Source organism: Molossus molossus, unplaced genomic scaffold, assembly GCF_014108415.1.
Source record: "Molossus molossus isolate mMolMol1 unplaced genomic scaffold, mMolMol1.p scaffold_m16_p_1, whole genome shotgun sequence".
NCBI lineage: Eukaryota > Metazoa > Chordata > Mammalia > Chiroptera > Molossidae > Molossus > Molossus molossus.
Genome location: NW_023425344.1, coordinates 110174371 through 110194479, shown reverse-complemented (window position 1 = coordinate 110194479; position 20109 = coordinate 110174371). Strand labels below are relative to the sequence as shown.

The 20109-nt window shown below is 40.8% G+C and overlaps 1 protein-coding gene across 2 annotated transcripts in view; it reads left to right on the top strand.

Annotated features, from left to right (window-relative positions):
• Nucleotides 1-369: 369 nt before the first annotated feature.
• Nucleotides 370-20109, top strand: part of CACNB2 (calcium voltage-gated channel auxiliary subunit beta 2) — a 203299-nt gene continuing 183559 nt past the window's right edge. For both annotated transcript variants that reach the window (XM_036253850.1, XM_036253870.1), the window contains exon 1: nucleotides 370-1226. In XM_036253850.1, coding sequence (XP_036109743.1) covers nucleotides 1146-1226 — 81 coding nt within the window. In that variant the 5' untranslated portion in view covers nucleotides 370-1145. The remainder of the gene's footprint in view (nucleotides 1227-20109) is intronic.

Genomic DNA, 20109 nt, shown 5'->3' with positions numbered 1-20109 from the left:
AAAAATCAATAAAATGGAAAAATGGTGTGCATTTCTTTTGTGGTAAATAAACTATAGATCTGAAAAAATGGAATTTGAAAAAAGAGTAAAAAGTTACATAGATGATTCCTGCCCCTTCCTGTTTGTATATGAGCATCTTCAGGTGGCCAGGATGTCTTTGCTTGGCATGTTCCCTCTGGAAAGCTTCAGCCTGGAGAAGAGAAGGACACCAGGCTTTCCAGTCGCACGGGGTCGCTTGCCCAGGGAGAAGGCACAAGTCCGCCTGTATAATCCGATTTCATCAACTCACACTAATCACTACTGATAGTAGCAGAATTTAGCCTGGATCTGCTTAGTTAATCTAGATTGACAGGAGGTAAAAGAAACGGGATGCAAGGACACAGAAACAAAGGGAAGAGAGCCAACTCTGATTTCCAGCCTTGCTCTTCCATCTGGGACATCTAATGCTGTCCCCTCTGGGGCGTCTGTTTTTCTTATCTTACAAACAAATGCGACCGGTTGTTAGGAGACCAGCCTTTCACGGAGCAGTTCCATCAACAGGTGCACCGTGAGTCCCCGGGTCTGCGGAGAGAGCTATACCTGCGGTGTGAGGCTGTGCAGGAGGTACCTCCAGGTACACATTGTACCTGAGACTATGTATTATTTATTGAAACTGAGCTCCGCATTCTCTTTATCCTCTGGGCAGCCTTGGAGTCGGGCGCCTCCTAAAATGGATGCCAGCAGCAGCTAACCTACAAGGCTCCTAAATGCCACTTGCTTTCACTTTTTTTTTCTTACTAAGTAATTGTAAGCTATCGCTACCCAGCTTTTTATTAAAGCTTGGGGAGTAATTGGGAATGGCAGTGTAGCAACGGAGAGAGGAATCCCTCTGCGCGTTTGGATGTCTCCACATGGATTCAAGTTGTGTTTTGTAAAGAACTACTCCACTTTGGATTTTATGGACTTAGAAAAGATACACATGCTGAAGCTTCTGCCTCCACATACTGAGTGATCATGCGTGTGTTTACAGGCTTAGTACTGAGAAGAAAACTGGGTTACCTGAAGGTTATCTTCATTGTCACTTATGATGTCTGTGCCTGGCAAACCAGGGAACTTTTTGCGTTTGGGTAACAAGGACATTTGGAATCTATTCCACTGGACTTTCCATGTTGGTGCAACTGTTGTTGGCCACCTCGGTGCTGCATGTTGCCATGCAAAAAACACCTAAGGGGAAAAATGTCTCCTGGGTAAGTACACGATGGTTTTCTATCTCTTAAAACTATTTTTGTAAACAGAAATGTGTCATTTGAGAACTTCAAGGCATCTAGTGGTTTTGTGTTAGTAGAAACATTTGGGAGAACTTTGGAAAATGTTGCCTTAGGAAAGCAGATAAATATGTTTGTATGTGTTAGAAATCTTGTGGCCGAAGCATGGTGGGGTGCTTGCTGCAACAGGAACTATGAGACATAGAAACTCGAGGTTTGTTCTGCCATTTTTAAGTTGCCTCAAGTTCATGTCCATACACAGTAGTGAAAATACATTAATACAAAGTCAAGGTTATGATCATAAGATGTTTTTAACTGCAACACTGTTGGTGCTCAGTAAGATAGTATAGATTTCTTTTGGGTGTATTATATACAATTTCAAGGGTAGGATAAGCAGTTTTTATCATTTGGGGATATTGTCGATATGTTCCTTGGTTTATAGAAACAAGATAGCAATAAATATTTCTCAGTGTTACATGTCTAATTAATTTGTGTCAATCAATAATGGCCATGTATAGTACAGTTTAACATTCCAGGAATAACAGTGACTCTAATGTTTCAAGTTAGTTTTCTACCAAGACCAGAAAGATTAGATTGAGCTCAAAAGATGGAGAACAATCTGTAAACTCATAAAGAAAACAAGTGGCTTTAGTTCCCCGCTATTAAGTTTAGTGGGCTCAGTACATTAAAATTGACAGGCAAACAGATTCGCTTCTACTCTCCATCTAAAGTTGTTTCTCTAACCATATTTTAGTCAGCACGTGCATATGTAACCCAACTGCACTCATCACAGAATTTATTTTTAGATTATGATTATGGTTTTCTTAAGTTAACTCAGGAAAAATAAATAATTCCATAATTTGGGTCCAGAAATAATTTCTACGACCTTAATTTGAAAGTCACTAATTAGATATGTACTATGAGAGAGAGAAAGAGTGGCAGCAGAGTGAATGAAAGCTACACTAACAATCTTCAAGGATCAAACGAGAATTACAACTAAAATAAAGACAAATCATCCAAAAAAAGGAACAGAAAAGCAGCAGGACAGGACCATATAACCAGGGACACTGGTAGGATCTATGGAGGCGCAAGAGGGTGGCGGGCTGGGAACCCAAGACAGCAGCGGTCTTAGCTGTGAACAGCGCCCTCAGGGATAAAATACCAAGCCCGCTGCACAGCGCAGAGAGCCAGAACAAAGCACTGAATTAGCTACAGCCACTCACCTGGGGCTCCAGCAGAGGGAGGCGGACTGGACTGGAACTCTGTGGGGACACCCAGGATTTGGAGGGCACTCGGTGTTTCTGCTGAGTCACGGCCACAAAGGACAGTGGCCAGCTTGCTCCTTCCCAGAGCTGTGGGGAAAAGCAGCAGCCCTTCCCTCAGAAATTCAGCCCCTTTGAGGTGAGGCAAAGAAATGCAAATTGAGGCTCATTAACAACCAGCATCTGTCCTACCCTCTGGGAATCCTCTTAAAAACAACACCAGGGCTACTTTCCAAGGCCCTGAGTAACTGAGACTACTAGGCTCCAGGCAAAAAGCTAGAGGATAACTGAACCTTTCGTGGGCTTTCAGATGTACCGAGGAAAGTAAGACTTGACAGGGGTATTTAACGTGGGCACACCCAGGCTCATCCAAACCCAGGAGAGGGAGCCACAAACAGCAGAACACCAACACCCGCAAGGGAAAATTTGGCAGGTTCCAAAACCCACTGAGATAGCCAAAATGGTGAAACAAAGAAACAAATCTCAAATGAAAGAACAAGAAAACTCTATTGAAGATGAGATAAATGAAATGTAGTTAAGCAAGTTATCAGAGGTAGAGTTCAGAGCCATGATCTTGAGGAAGCTCAACAGCATGAGTAAGGACATCAACACCATGAGTAAAGATATAGAAACATTAAAAACCAACCAAGTGGAAATGAAGAAAGACATAGCAGAAATAAAGAACACATTGAAAGGACTAACCAACAGAGTAGAGGAAGCTGAGGACCGGACCAGTGAATTAGAAGATGGGATAGAAAAAAATCAACCAAGCAGAAAACCAGAAAGAAAAAAAGAATTAAAAAACAGGAAGATAGCTTAAAAGAATTGTGGGACAACTGGAAATGTAATAACAGTCACATCATAGGAGTCCCCAAAGAGAAGAACATGAGCAAGGGTTAGAGAATATATTTGAGGAAATAGTGATAGAAAACTTTCCTAACTTGATGAAGGAAAAAGGCATTCAAGTTCAAAAAGTACAGAGAGCCCCAAGTAAGAAGAACTCAAACAGGCCCACACCAAGTAAAATAGTAATTAAAATGCCAAAAATTAAAGACAAAGAGAGCATCCTAAAGGCAACAAGAGATAAACAACAGGTTACCCACAAAGGAACCCCCATAAGGCTCTCAGCTGACTTCTCAACAGAAACACTACAGGCCAGAAGGGAATGGCATAAAGTAATCAAGGTCATGAAAAACAAGGATCTGAATTTAAGACTACTCTATCCAGCAAGGCTATCATTTAAAATAAGTCAAATAAAGAGCTTACCAGACAAAAAAAAAAAAAAGGCTAAGGAAATATATTAGCACTAAACCAGCACTGAAAGAAATGTTAAAAGGACTGCAGTAATTAGTAGAAGAAATAGGAAGAAAAACCACACTAAACAAAAATGGCAATAAATAAGTACATATCAATAATCACCTTAAATGTAAATGGATTGAATGCTCCCATAAAAAGACACAGACTAGCTGACTAGATAAGAAAGCATGACTCACATATATGTTGTTTACAAGAGACCCATCTCACAACAAAAGACTCACATAAGTTGAAAATGAAGGGATGGAAAAAAATATTCCAAACAGAAAGAAAAAAAGCTGGGGTAGCAATACTCATAACTGATAAATTAGATTTCAAAATGAAGACCATAACTAGAGACAAAGAAGGCCACTACATAATATTGAAAGGATCTGTTCAACAGGAAGATACAACCTTGGTAAACATATATGCACCCAATAGAAGAGAAACAAAATATATTAAAATTTTTTCGGAGGACTTTAAAGGACAAGTTGACAATCACAGCAGGGGACCTCAACACCACACTGACATCACTGGATAAATCATCCAGACAAAAAATTAAGGAAACAGAGACTGTAAATGAAGCATTGGATACAATGGATTTAATAAATATCTACAGAGAATTATACCCCAAAATTGCAAAATTCACATTCTTCTCAAGTGCACATGGGAAATTCTAAAAGATAGACCACGTTAGGGCACAAACTAAGTCTCTACAAGTTCAAGAATTGAAATCATATCAAGCATCTTCTCAGATCACAGTGCCATGAAACTAGAAATCAATTGCAACAAGAACATGCAAAGACATTTGAAAACATGGAGGTAAATAGCATGTTATTAAACAATGGGGTTACCATGGAGATCCAGGAAGAAATTAAAAACTTCTTGAAAACCAATGAAAATGAAGATACAACAACACAAAATCTATGGGATGCAGCAAAAGCAGTTCTGAGAGGGAAGTTCCTGGCACTACAGGCGTACCTCAAGAAACAAGAAATATTTCTAATTGACTACCTAACCTCAAAACTTAAAGAACTAGAGAGCAAACAAAAAGAAAACCCCAGAGCAAGTAGAAGGAAGGAAATAGTGAAGATCAGAGCAAAAATAAATGACATAGAGACCAGAAAAACAATTCAAAGGATCAATGAAACAAAGCTGGTTTTTCGAAAAGATAAACAAGATTGATGGACTCTTAGCTAGACTCACCAAGAAACAAAGAGAGAGAACCCAAATACACAAAATCAGAAATGAAAGAGGAGAAATAATAACTGACACCACAGAAATACAAAGGATCGTTAACAAATACTATGAATAATTATATGGCAACAAATTCAACAATCTAAGCAAAATGGACAAATTTCTAGAAACATACAGTCTCCCCAAACTGAACTGGAAAGAGATAGAAAACTTGAACAAACCAATAACAATGAAGGAAATTGAAGATGTAATCAAGACTCTCCCAGCAAACAAAAGCCCAGGCCCAGATGGCTTCACAGGGGAGTTTTACTGACCATTCAAAGAAGAACTAACACCCATTCTCCTCAAACTATTCCAAAAAATTCAAGAAGAAGGAAGACTTCCAAACTCATTTTATGAGGCCAACATAATTCTAATTCCAAAACCAGAAAAAGATACTACAAAGAAAGAAAACTACTGGCCAATATCCCTGATGAACATAGATGCCAAAATCCTGAACAAAATACCAGCAAATTGAATCCAGCAATACATCAAAATTTATTCACCATGACCAAGTAGGATTCATCCCAGGGATGCAAGGCTGGTACAATATTCACAAATCAATAAATATGTACACCACATAAACAAAATGAAAGATAAAAATTATATGATCATATCAATAGATGCTGAAAAAGTATTTGACAAAATCTAGCACCCATTTCTGATAAAAATGCTCAGCAATGTGGGAACAGAGGGATCATATCTCGACATGAAATAAAGGCCATATATGAAAGACCTATAGCCAACATCATACTCAATGGGCAAAAACTAAAAGTGTTTCCCTTAAGAACAGGAACAAGACAAGGATGCCCACTTTCACCACTCTTATTTAACATAGTACTGGAAGTCTTAGCCACAGCAATCAGACATTAAAAAATAAATAAAAGGATCCAAATTGGAAAAGAGGAAGTGAAACTGTCATTATTCACAGATGACATGATATTATACATAGAAAACCCTAAAGACTCCATCCTAAATCTACTGGACTTAATAACTGAATTTGGCAAAGTAGCAGGATACAAAATTAACGTCAAGTAATTGATGGCATTCTAATACAACATTGATGAAGGCACAGAAAAAGAAACTTAAAAAACAATCCCATTTAACATTGTGGCAAAAAAAAATGAAGATATCTAGGAATAAACTTAACCAAAGAAGTAAAGGACCTATTTGCAGAAAACTACAGGACATCGAAAAAGAAATAGAGCCCTGGCCGGTTTGGCTCAGCGGTTAGAGCATCGGCCTGTGGTCCAGAGAAAAAGAAATAGAGGACGATATTAAAAAGTAGAAGCACATACCTTGTTCATGGATTGGAAGAATTAACATCATTAAAATGTCCACACTACCCAAAGCAATCTATAGATTCAATGCAATCCCATCAAAATACCAATGACATATTTCACAGAACTAGAACAAATACCTCAAAAGTTCATATGGAACCAAAAAAGACCCCGAAAAAGGACAAATTAGGCAGGATCACAATACTGGATATCAGGTTATACTACAAAGCTACTGTAATCAAAGCAGCCTGGTACTGGCATAAGAATAGGCACATAGATCAATGGAATAGAACAGAGTACCCAGAATTGGACCCAAAACATTGTGCTCAATTAATATTTGACAAAGGTGGCAAGAGCATACAGTGGAGTAAAGACAGCCTCTTTAATAAATGGTGTTGGGAAAATTGGACAGCTACATGCAAAAAAATGAAATTAGATCATCAACTTACACCATACATAAGAATAAACTCAAAATAAATAAAAGACTTAAATGTGACTCTTGAATCCATAAAAATCCTAGAAGAAAATTTAGGCAACAAAATTTCAGACATTATACACAGCAAAATTTTCACTGATACATCACTCAAGGCAACAGAAACAAAGGAGAAAATGGACACATGGGACTATATCAAACTCAAAAGCTTCTGCATAGCAAAAGAAACAACCATCAAAATGGAAAAGCAACCCACTATATTGGAGAGCATAACTGCCAATGATACATCAGATAAGGGGTTAATTTCCACAATATAGATAGTGCTCATACAACTCAACAAAAGGAAGACAAAGAACCCAATTAAAAAATGGGCAGAGGAACTAAATAGACACTTCTCCAAACAGAACATACAAATGGCTAAGAGACATATGAGGAAATGCTCAACATCACTAATCATCAGAGAGATGCAAATTAAAACAACAATGAGGTATCACCTCACACCTGTCAGAATGGTTGCCATCAACAAATCATCAAACAACAAATGCTGGCGAGGATGTGGAGAAAAGGGGACTCTAGTACACTGCTGGTGGGAATGCAGACTGATGCAGCCATTATGGAAAACAATATGGTGTTACCTCAAAAAATTAAAAATTGAATTGCCATTTGAGCCAGTGATCCCACTTCTAGGAATATACCCTAAGAAGCCCGAAACACCAATCAGAAAAAATGTATGTACCCCCATGTTCATAGCAGCACTATTTACAGTATCTAAGATCTGGAAACAGCCCAAATGTCCATCAGTAGACGAATGGATAAAAAAGCAGTGGTACATGTACACAATGGAGTACTATGCAGCTGTAAGAAAGAAAGATCTCTTATCCTTTGAGACGACATGGAGGGACCTGGAAAGTATTATTCTAAGCAAAACAAGCCAAGCAGAGAAAGACAAATATCATATGATCTCACTTATTTGTGGAATATAATGAACATAACAGTCTGAAGAACAGGGTAGTCCCAGAGACATGGAAGTAGGGTATAGATTGACAATCCCCAGAAGAGGGAGTGAAGGGGGTAAGATAAACCACAGAACTTATATGCATGTACGTATAACCAATGGACAACAAAGCTGGGGATGGGGTGGGGAGGGAGAGGGAGAGGAGGGTGTCAATGGGAAGAAAAGGAGAAACATCTGTAACAAAAATAAATAAATACATAAATAAATAAATAAATAAATAAATAAATAAATAAATAAATAAAAAAGAAAGTTACTAATTAGGTTATTATCACTTGATATGAAATGTCACAGTGTTTATCTGAAGATGATGATTGTGTGTTTTTCCTGTTGCGGACAGGTATTTTTCATAGCACTTAATTAAAGGAGATGTATCTTAATTTAAGCACAACTCCCAGAATTAGTTAAAAAAAACCTGACATTTTTCAGGTTATTCATTATTAAACATTAATATATTTTAACCTCAATATTAGTGCTATTATTGATTTTTCATCTCCTCCTAGAGTAATCAAAAGATATTATTCAGAGACCCTTGGCCTTGACATTGTTTCTTTCCTCCCTGGCTCTTGTGACTAATTCTTTTTTTTTTTTTATCCTCACCCAAGGACATTTTTCCATTTTTTGTTCAGATAGAGTGGGAGGGAGAGAGAGAGAAACATCGATGTGAGAGAGAGAGAGACACATCGACTGGTTGCCACCCACACAACCCAACCAGGGCTGGGGACAAACTGCAACTGAGGTACGTGCCCTTAGCGGGAACCGAACCTGGGTCTCTCTGGACCGCAGGCCGACGCTCTAACCTCTGAGCCAAACCGACCAGGGCTCTAGCGACTAACTCTGAAACCCTAGCGGTGTCTGTCTCTTCCTCCCAGTACACAGACCCTGGAGAAAGGAGTAGGTTCCAAAGTGTATCCCCTCCTTCTGATTCATCATCCTAAAAGGTTAATTCTTTCAACGCAGTGCCTGCCTAATGGAGGATTTCTGCCGTGAGGGCAAAACTTGAAAGGTTTTTTATAAGCTTCAACTACCATTGGGTTTGGTCCACTTCAGACTCAATTATTCTAATATTTTTTTGAAAAGGTCAATTTGTTGGCTAAAAATTCACAACCACTTATTTGAACAGAGTAAGAATACTTGTATTTTTTTAGGTTGAAATGTTCCCTGTATATTCCATTTTCTTACTAATGTTTCTGTACCCAAGGCTGTCAAAGCAAAGTTTGTGAGGATAATTACTGTTGCATTATAGGGAATACATTAATTTGGTTGGTGTGTGCTGTGTAGTAAATCAGTAAAGATGTTCATTAATATTATGAAATGCCTTGTTTTGAATGTAGGGAGTAAAAAGACACTTTTCAAATGTTGACCGTTGCTTCAATTTTAATCAGTGTGGTTGTTTTAGGCAATGAACGACGTCTCTTCGAGTTCTCGGGCTATGTCGAGTGAAGCTTAACTTGGTATTTCAATTTCCATTTGAATATTCATTTAGACTTGAGTTCAAGAGGAGAATAAAATGATTAATCTCATCTCAAACCACATAGTGAGTTTCACAGTGGAGAGGAGTTGGTATATCTCTCTCTTCCCGGTTCTTCTAAAGTATTTCTTAAACATATTTGCCCCATATAATAAATACAACATGTGTCGCTAAACGTCACAAGTGGAGAGTGCAGCACCACCTCTGTGTTCCTGGTGCACCTGTGGCACACCTGTGGCACACCTGTGGCACACCTGTGGCAGTGTGGTGTTTGGGCACCTGCTTAAACCCTGCTAGAGAGTTTCCATTGCTGTGAAGTGAACAAGAGGAGAATAACTACCTGTTTCTCTGAAATGAGTTGAGGATTCAAGTCATCTTGCTATAAGGATTCAACAATCATTCAACACATGTTTATTAAATGCCTCTTCTATGATATTCTTGGCACCAAGGAAACATCAGGGAATAAGATGCTCCAAATCCCCATCCCCACAGAACTCGCATTTTAGCGAAGGGAAACTGACAAAAGGCAAATACATAATATTTAAGATGGTGAGTAAAACAAAGCAGGGATGGAGTTCGGGGGTGCCAGGACTTGAGAGGGAGTGTTGTACATTGGTTGGTCAAGATATCTGAGCAAAGACTTGAAGAAGGTAACAGAGTCAGTCGTGGAGAAAAGTAGGAGTGACCATTCCCTGCCAAGGGACTGTCCAGGTGCACAGAGTGGCAGGAGCATGCCCGAAGGCGTGAGGGATGGCAAGGAGGCCAGGTGGCTAGCCTATAGTGACATTCTTAGACTTTTCTTGTGTCTCTTGCACGTACTTGCCTGTCTTTGGTAATCGTCTCACTGGGATTCCAAGGCACGTCTAATCCCTTGATTCAAGTCTCAAGAGAATAGTGGTTTGTAGGGGTTTCATACGACAGCACACACTGGCACTTGCCAAATAAGATGACAGATAGCAGGAGGGCGCAGGAGAGAACCGATCATCATGACACATTCGCACTTTACAAATGGCCCACGAGGGTTGGGACATTTGTTTATTTTGAATGTCGTAGAAACTGTGTTACAGTGAGCATGGTACTGTTTGTGGAGTAGCAGAAATTAGGATACATTGTAAAATAATGTTAAAGATAGTGTTGAGAAAGGGGATTTAGACGTAAGGAGCCAGATTTATGGAACAGAGCTCTTCAAACAGTAATTTTTACTTTTTGTTAGGGTGGATTGAATACACAATATGAACATTTATTATGGAATCATATTCCATGTATTCTTTGACTATTTAAAACCTCTTCCAGAGTGTGGTTCAGAGACATCGTCCTGTGGGCATTTGTTCGTGAAAGCTGTCATGGACCCCTGAGGTCTGTAGATGTGACCTAATGCCAGACCGACCTACTTTGTTGAAAAGTCACTTTGCCTGGAAATACAAAACCGACAGATCCACTTAGGAACCTGTCGTGCAGATTTCTCTGTTGTTCTTTTAATCCCCGAGATCTGGCATCAGTCATACTGAACTTTCTGGTATTTCAAACCTATGGAGCTATATATATATATAAAATATTTGCTTATAGTATATTTCATTAGCTGCTTTTCAATTTTTAAATTAGGAACTGTAAGAAACTAATAACATTTATTTAAGAAAATAAAGGGAAGCTATCAAGAACATAAACTCTTACATAACAGAGTGCTGGAGACTTAAGAACTCAGAGCTCTGGAGTCTGCTGTCTGTTTCGTGAAAGAGATGCTCCTATTGAGTGTGTTAAGTGTGTGCGAATTGTTATAAGATAGATGTTACTAGATGCCCAACTGATGTAGCTCAGTTGGTTGAGCATTGTCCCATGCACGAAGAGGTTCCTGTTCTGGGCACATGCCCAGGTTGCGGACTCAATCCCCAGTACGGGGCGTGCAGGAGGCAGCTTCTCTCTCACTGATATTTCTATCTCTCCCTCTCCTCTCTAACAGAAATCAATAAAAACTATTTTTAAAAAATAGATGATACTAGAAATTGGCAAAAAGACTAACATGAAAATTAAACATCCTTCTTATATGATGGGATGCTCACATGGTTACGACATGGAAAGGTGCCCTCCAGGTAGGAATCCCAGTTACCTTTTTTGGTCACATGACTATGTTTCATCTCATTTCCATATAGATGTCTCTTTCAAACTGTCAAGCATCCTTATTCTTGTTTTCCTTTGTAACCTCTCTGAGCACTTAGCTAAGTGTCTGTCTTCATGAATTTAAAGCTGAATGGCTTTCAGTTACAACTTTGTCAGAGATTTACCACCTGTTGGTTCTGCCATCTAGATTACTCATCTCTCAGACAATAACAGTTTCTGAAAATATCCACTTTTCTATTTTCCTCCTATGCTCTAAACATATACCACTGACGCCAGCAGTATTTTCTGGTGTTATTTACTTTACTCTCTTGTTGGGATGCATGAGAAGGTTTACTAAACTTACTCTAAACACCTGTGCAGGTTTTCATTTTTTTAGCCTCATTTACAATTGACGAAGTCAGAGTGTGTCTGGTGATTCAGATAAATTCTTTACTTATGCTCACAGCTGCCAAGATTTTTTCAGAAACTCACACATGATGACAGTTTTTTCTTCTTCCAATAATATTTTTTTCACTAAATAAGTGGACTCTATATCTAGGCTGGGAAACCCGAGAACTTTTACCAGGTGGCCCTAGTAAATACAGATGTGTGGTGCCCTGTAGAGCAGCCATAAAGCACTAAGAAGATCTACTTATGCCCGGCTGGTGTGGCTCAGTGGATTGAGCCCTGTCCCATGGACTGAGAGGTCCCAGTTCGATTCCCAGTCAGAGCACATGCCTGGGTTGTGGGTTCAGTCCCCAGTAGGGGGCGTGCAGGAGGCAGCAGATCAGTGTATCTCTCTCATATCAACATTTCTACTACTCTCTCCCTCTCTCTCTAAAAAATCAATTTAAAAAGAAGTATCTACTTGTATGAAGATTGCTATTATTATTTTTAAATTTTTATGCATTTTTATTTTCTAAACTTTTTTACCTTTTGACTTTTCTCACCCATTTCTTCCACCCCCAGCCCTGCCTCCAACTACCACCAATCTGTTTTTAATTTAATATTTCATTGTTTTTTAATATTAAAATGTGAACCCTCCAAAAACAACCATAGTTCTAACTTACAGGGACTCAGACTTTTAAAAGGGACAAACTAACTCCTTTTTGCCGCTTTCCTGTTTCCGGGTCCGGTTCCTGGTGACTCGGTGCTGTCATGCTCCAGAACTTCGTGACAGTCATATCGTCATGAGGAAAATACAAGCTTTGCAGACAGATTCTGGTTTAAATCCGGATTCTCCCAGTAGCTGTGTGCCCTTGGACAGAATTTTAACCTCTCAGGCTGAGTTTATGCATCTGTGAAATGGGGATGGTCAGACTTTTCCTGTTGGAGTATTTGGAAAAAAGTGCATGACAAGTGCTTGTCACAGCTCTGGCTGGCACTCCAAGGTAATTTTTTAAAATAAGTTTTTATTGATTTTTTTTTTAGAGAGAGAGGGAGGGAGAGAGAGGGAGAAACATCAATGTGTGAGAGAAACATGGATCGGCTGCCTCCTGCACGCCTCCTGCTGGAGATGGAGCCCACAACCCAGGCACGTGCCCTGCCTGACCTGGAATGGAAGTAATTTGTTAAATTCCCTTTCGCTCCTCCTGTTTGGCCCTTCCTGCTGGTCCCTGTTACAGCACTAATTTGGGCTGTGTTGTTCTGTGTCCTCTAGACTCTGTACTGAGTGCTGACTTCCCAACATCCCCCTCTCCAGTCCCGTCCACCCACGTCCACTGTTCAAAAAGTTCCTGAAACCCAGATTTTCATCTGTTTCTTGACAGATCAAATCCTTTACAGAGCCCTCACTATCTACAGATAAAGTTCAATTAAACATTTCCGAACCCAGATGAATGTCCTGCACAGAGCAGACAGGAGAGGCCAGAACCAGCAGGCGGGGCCAGTTCCCCCTGCTCCCTCCTGCGGCTCCTTTCCCTTGGTGTGAGCTCTGGCCGTGACGAAATGAGCTGGGCGCTGGCGGGTCTGCCCTTCCAGTTTGCTGTGGGGGCGTCTCCAGCTCTCACAGAGCCAGCATCGGGGGTGGGAGGGTGCAGATGCTCAGAAGGACTGCAGACAGTTTTCCCCTTGGAGCCGTCATCTCGGCCTGGGAGCCCCTGGGTCTGCAGGGCATGCATTGACTGAATGTGGGTAAAGAAGGGTGAAGAAAATTAAATAATGATCTGCAAGTCTCTAAGCATCTTCCCCTTTTCCTCTTTGGGTGAAAGTAAAAGAAAAAGAGAGAGAGCATGCTCGAGCAGGTACATGACAGGTGTCATTTGAAACCTTAAGCTGAGAGCGCTATATCCAGACTAAACAGGAAGGGTGGCATTTCTGGGAGGAGGGACTGATCTATGTCACAGTTTATTTTAGATGCCATATTGAGGCCTTTCAGGCCCAGCAATGGGGAGGCCAACTGTGACTTGTTTCCTAAAGTTAAGATGTGGCATAATTTGCAACAAGTTATCATATCACAGTTTGTTCAAAGGGATCTGAGTCCACGCCCAGCTTGCGGATTTCGTTCTGACTGCAGGCTGGAGATGAGTGACAGCCTAGGGCATTGGCTGCCTTGGTCAGCTGGTCAGCAAACCTTCAAGGAAAACACACTGCACCCCTGTGATTTGTGGCCTGACGAGAAGGGCAGGTGGCAGCGTTCCTCTGTGCAGAGACAAACCGTAAAGCTCACATCATAAGGATGCGCTTGTTCCTCCCACACTGAGAAAACTTCTGTGTGGGCTGCTGTGCGGGGATCCCTTTGAGCAATTCGGAGGAGATGCGTTCAGGGATGCTGGCTCAGGAGGAAGGGTTGGAGAGAGTCCACTGTGAGCAATTTCAAATTAAGTTGCTAAATCAGTGTTAACCCTGTTTCAGGGATTTGTTCAAACTAGCATGACCATGAGTCCCATTGCGATGCCTGTTGCCCACTACAGTTATTTATAGTGTCCTCTTTCATTCCCAAAGGGGATCTTGTTTGGCAATAAAGGATGTGGTTACTACTCTCATTGTTACAACAGAGTATGAAGGGATAACTAAGGTAAAGAGGATGGGGAAAAGAAGGAAGGAGGTATGAGCTCTCCACAGAGAAGGCTTTGCTGGAGACTGAACTTGAATGGTGGCAGGAATGTGAAGACGCCTGTGGACTAATCTGGCATTGGCTCGAGACACATCAGCTTTGTGACTTTGGGCAACTGAATTAATTTCTTTGAGATTTTTTTTTTTTTTTTACCTGCAAAATGGGGATCATGGTACAGGAGTACCTCATTTTATTGTCTTTGCAGACTGTGCCTTTTCCCCCACAAATTAAAGGTTTGTGACAACCCTGGATCAAGCCAGTCTATTGGTGCCCTTTTTCCAGCAGGCTTAGGTAATAGTTAGCATTTTTAGCAATAAGGTGTTTTTAATTAAGGGATGCGCACTGTTTTCTTAGCTTAGACATAATGCTATTGCATACTTAATAGGCTGCAGTATACTGTAAACATATATGCATTTGGAAGCCAAAAACTGTGTGTGACTCACTTTCTTTTGGTATTTGCTTTATTGTGGTGGTCTGGAACTAAACCTGGAGTATCTCTGAGGCTTGCTTGTACTCACCTCACGTGGTGGTCATGGAGATTAATCATAAAATGCAAGGAATAGATGTACTGGGGGAACAGATGTCATAAGAAACAACAGTTAGGCAAAGACTACCTGGCCATGCTGATTAAAATGACCTCTGGTGCCAGTCTAGACTTCTCAGCCTGGCCTTGCAGTGTCCACTCGAGTCTCAGTCTGGTGGGTAATCTCACTGACCCAGTCCCCACCCTTCCGCAGGTGGAAGCTGTAGCTTTCTGAACACAGGTAGTGCGTGCGCACCTCTGAGCCTCTGCCCACTGCTTGGCTGCCAAGGTGACTCCCACACCACAGAAATGTAATTGCTGCTTCCTAGCCAAGGTCAAAACTAAGTCTTGCTGGAGAAGTTCATGGGAGCATTAGAATTAATGCTCATTAGAATGACTCTCACTACATATCTAAGGGTAGCCCTTGTGTAAATTTGCATTATGTCCTTAAGACTGACAAAACACTACATTTCAAATTCTACATGTTTATTTTGTCCAATAATTAATACACTTAGATGTAATCAAAGTCTGTTTTTCTCATCAACAACAATGCAACAACTTCCTAAAAAAAAAAAAAATTAACAGGATATTCAAAATACTCTGGGGAAGAAAGACGGGATTTTTGTTCTAAGGACCAGGGCTAATCCAAGAATATGAGACAATAATTGAGGAAAGAGCACTATTTTAACTTTCATTCTACCAAACAATTGAGGGGAGATGGAAATGGTCAAAGCGCAGAGCAAGCTCCCAGTCCTCTCAGAGGGAGACGTATTCGGGAGTGCCAACACATCCGTGCTCCTCTCCCCGTGGGAGCTGCGTGTCTTTATCGTGGCAACGTCTGTTCATTCTTCTCACTCCAGTTTATGATTGTTCTTAACGTCCCAAGTCAAACCGGAGGAGTGACAGGAGTCGACTTAGCTCTCTCCGGCAGCCTGGAGGGAAACAGGTGAAGGTGGGTGGCAAGGGTCTTTCATCTGTCTGCCTGACTCAACTAGTTCTACAGGTAAATGCAGGTAAATGCACGGGCGCCCCTCCTACTGCCTAGGAGGGATGTGAATATCTCATCTCCTGGGGCCCAAGAGAATAAGCCAAGGAAAGCATTCTGTTGAAGTTAGCGTGGCCTAAGGAAAGGCTGGACTCGGTGTAAAAATATTACCAACCTATCAAAGCAGAAGGGAGAAATTGCATTGTCATACATTTCTCAGAATGACCAGCTTCAGTCGTCCGTCCTGCTGGACGCAAGAGAAATCAAAATGGGATCACTGGTGTGAGAATACAGGTATTGAACAGTCTCTGGACATTGTCACTCTGATCCCAGAGCCTACAGAGCAGCGGTCTGGTCCTTGGGCGTGGCTCTCGTCACTGCGGTATTGGAGCTGTTGCAGGTCTGAACGCCAGCGGTCACCCCAGCAGTGACAGCACGTATTTTTCAGTGTGAGTGACAGGCAAGTGTGCAGTAGACTTTGGCAGGAACGTTGCAGCCCGTGCAATCTGGGCTAAACGGAGCTCTCGTGTAGGTTCATACCTGTCAGCAGGTATCCTTTAAACTCTGAAGCCCCCTGGGGATCTCTCTGGGGTCATAGTCCATCTCGGGCCTCACGCCGAAGGAAGGAGGCTGAGTGAAGACCTCGTTGGCCACTGGCGTTACCTCTGGAGATAAAGGAAAAGAGAGAGTTTGTTTTGTTCCTGCTTTTCCGTAAAGGCTGTGCAGACAAGCAGGGCTGTGAGAAGTGTTTGGGAGGGAGGGAAAGCCACACATCAGTGCCACGTGACAGATGACACACTGCCTCTCTCCATGAGCCCAGTACTGAAGTCTTAGAAGCTGTGACAGCTCACTTGAGCGTCTTCATTTTCTGCCAGTTTCTTGATAATCTTATAAAAAGACTGTGGAGACGTCCAAGTGCAGCCTGCCGGGGTGGGCTGTCCGTTGGGGTCCCCATCCAGCTCGCCCTTGGTCTCTGCGAGAGCCTGGCTGAGCAACGCTATAAAGGTGTTCTGGGTTTATTAAAATGAGATTGAAATTCATTCCATCTCTAGGCAAGCCACTGGTGTTTTTAAACACAGAATTGCAAATCATGGTGGCAGGGGACAAGGGTATGTCTCAGTACTCACTGGGCCAGTGTGTTACCGCAAACGAGGAAATGAACTTCCTTATCATCTAAGACAGTGCAGTGTGACGCAAGATATTAAATACTTTGGTTTCAAATATTGAGTTGAAAAGATGTTTTGTTTCCCTCAGATTTTCAGGTTGAAGGAATAAGTCTGCTCTCATATCACTCAATTTTTTTTCAATGTAACCCAAACCTGTTAATATCTATATTCAGCAAAGCTGCCATGGTTGCTTGGCAACCAGGCTTAGTGGGCCAGCAAGGCACCAAAGCAAGAAATCAAATGCCGCTAACAAAACCTTGATTTATGCTGCCACTGGACAGAAAACTCATTCTCCCTGTGTTCTGTATGGATTTTTTCTTTTCAAAGCATAAGTAAATCTTTCAAAATGTTAGCTCAATGCTATTAGGAGTTTTAAAATTATGGTATATTAGGTAACATTTCAGTGCAGTCGAATAAGGAGGAAGGAGGAATGTTTCTCTGCTCTTCTTTAATTAAAATGGGGTAGTTCTTTTCCTTATAGGCCATCTTGGAGCTTTTGCTCTCATTTTTTGTTTTCTCTGCAGAAGGATGTATGCATTATTCTTGGGATAAAATAGCATGGAAATTGCAGTGTCACAATTGGGAAATAGGGTTTAGGATTAATTACTTCCAAACATGTATTTTTGTATCTTATACATGGGAGCAAAAAGAAGAATGAATTAAAATTGATTTCTTAATTTATTGATTGATTTAGAGAGAGAGAGAGAGAGAGAGAGGAAGGGAGAGAGAGAGAGGAACATTGATTTGTTGTTCCACTTACTTCTGCATTCATTGGTTGATTCTTGTATGTGCCCTGACCCAAGATTGAACCTGCAACCTTGGTGTATAGAGATGATGCTCTAACCAACTGAGCTACCCAGCCAGGGCCTAGAATGACTTTTCTTATGTAGATTCTTCTCCCTTTTATTATCTACTTTTTTTCTTATATTCTTCCCCATGGAAACTTTATCACCTCTAAAATTAAGAAAAAGGAAGCCGTTGGACTAAAGAAAATCAATGTCTTTTACTTCATGGACAAGATATACAATGTCATGGGAACAGATTTGGAATTTAAAGCTTACATGATCTGTTGTATTATCTCGCTTGTTTCATAATTCAGATTTTATTAGCTAAGTCCAATATTCTGAGGAAAAGTAAACTGAAGGACTGAATCGCATCCTTTTTGAAATAAGATTGGGGAGTGATGTAAGATAAAACAAATAACCGGGCCCGTTAAAGTGAAGATGGAGATAAGTCTGCAAGAATAAAACTAAAAGATTGACAGAATTAACGTAGTAATATCCGCAGTAACTGGCACGGATCCTCAGAGTCAGCGGTGAGCACACCCTTCGGTTCCTACCCGATGGCGAAGCCATTCTTTCCCAATTACCTCACTGTCAAACCGTCATTTACATCTACTTGAGGTTCTTTCTTTTATCTTTAGTCCATAGTTATGAATCACAGTTTTTCAAGCAAACTGGAAGTTCCGATTTTTTGTAAAATCTCCTCTAAGTTGTAAGTGTGAACATGCGAAAGTTTAAACAAAATGTTCCTGGAAGCCAGGATGTGCTCATGGCTGTCATTTGTGACTCCTGGTGAAGTGGGGAAGAGGAGAGGGTTGATGGAGGAATCCTGAGGATGCCCCCACGTGAAGAGACTGCAAATAAAAGTAAAAGCTGCGTCAGGGAGGCACAGGAGGCAGGATCCTGCTGGTGCCGTGGTGATGGACGGTGGAGAGGATGTCAGGAGGAAGAGGAGCCATATCCACTGGGTTAAAAGCGATTTCAGTGCAAGAGTCTTTGTGATCTGGGAAGAGAAACTCAAGGGGTTGGTGACCATCAAACTCAAATGCAATGAGTTATAGGGAGTGTGTGAGTGATGACAGCGGAAACAAGCAAAGCACAGTCGACATGTTCCAGGAGGACGTGGGCCATAGTCACTGGAGGGGAAGGAAGTTGGGGGAAGGTAGAGAATACATTTCTGGAGAAGTGGGAGAAGATAGGACTAAATACAGAGGCCAGGGTTAACCTTTGAAAAAATCAAGCATTGAAATGGAAGCAGAACACATACATGAAAATATAAAGCTTGAGTGTGTGGTCAATGATATGACCTTTGAGTAAGTTCATGTTGATTGACATGCTTTGTTTGAAGTAGTGGTGAGGTCTTGTCGCATGGGTCGCCGCTCCACCACTGAGCCCACCGGCCGGACAAGGAGCTTATCTCTTGATAAAATGATAAAAGACAAATTTCCAGCTCAAATATAAAAAAGGACATGTAATAATTATTCAAACTTTTGCTATCCTGTCGGAGACAGAGTGGTTTAATATTTGGGCAGAAGCATGTGTATATTTCACCACTTTAGTCATAGAAACCAAAAACGTGGTTGCTTTAAGTCAAATATTTCAAAATTTTATATTTTTATTTCTCTTGAAAGATCGTTATAAAATGGCAAATGTATTGTAAAACTGTAACTCTTTAAAAGCAGTGCAGTGATTTCTAGGGTTACTATTCAGTTTTTCACAAGGTCACGCGATCTGACTGGTGGGGTCACGATGAATAGTAAGATGGATTTGCATCATGCAGACAGAACAGCCCCGAAGGTGCCAAGTATGGGAGCCAGCAAAGTCACAGAAGGCATAAGGTATGCTGACACCTTTGGCTTTTGGCAAAATGAGTCAAGGGTATGACTTGACAAGTTTTTTGGGTGAACAAGTTGTCTCCTTTTTAAAAAATGTCATCAATAAACGATGTATATTTGCTGATGTCAGCCAGAAAATAAAGCACTTTCAAAAATGTAATTCTAAAACAGAGTAATATTTGAATATGAGCTTACCCTGATTCTTATTTTGGTTTGGAAGCATTGCAGAATTACTCTCTCTTTTTTTTTTTTAAGTTTATGCCCTATAAGTGATACAACTGTGTGTTGTATTTTCCCCTTTGTTACCACTTTTTTCCCATTAAAACTAACATTTCCATTATTGAAATAAAAGCAAAACTGTTGTCAGACATGTTCCCCAAATTTTAAAATATCAGATGGTCTTTTCTGGATTAAATCTGTTACCTTATTATATGTATA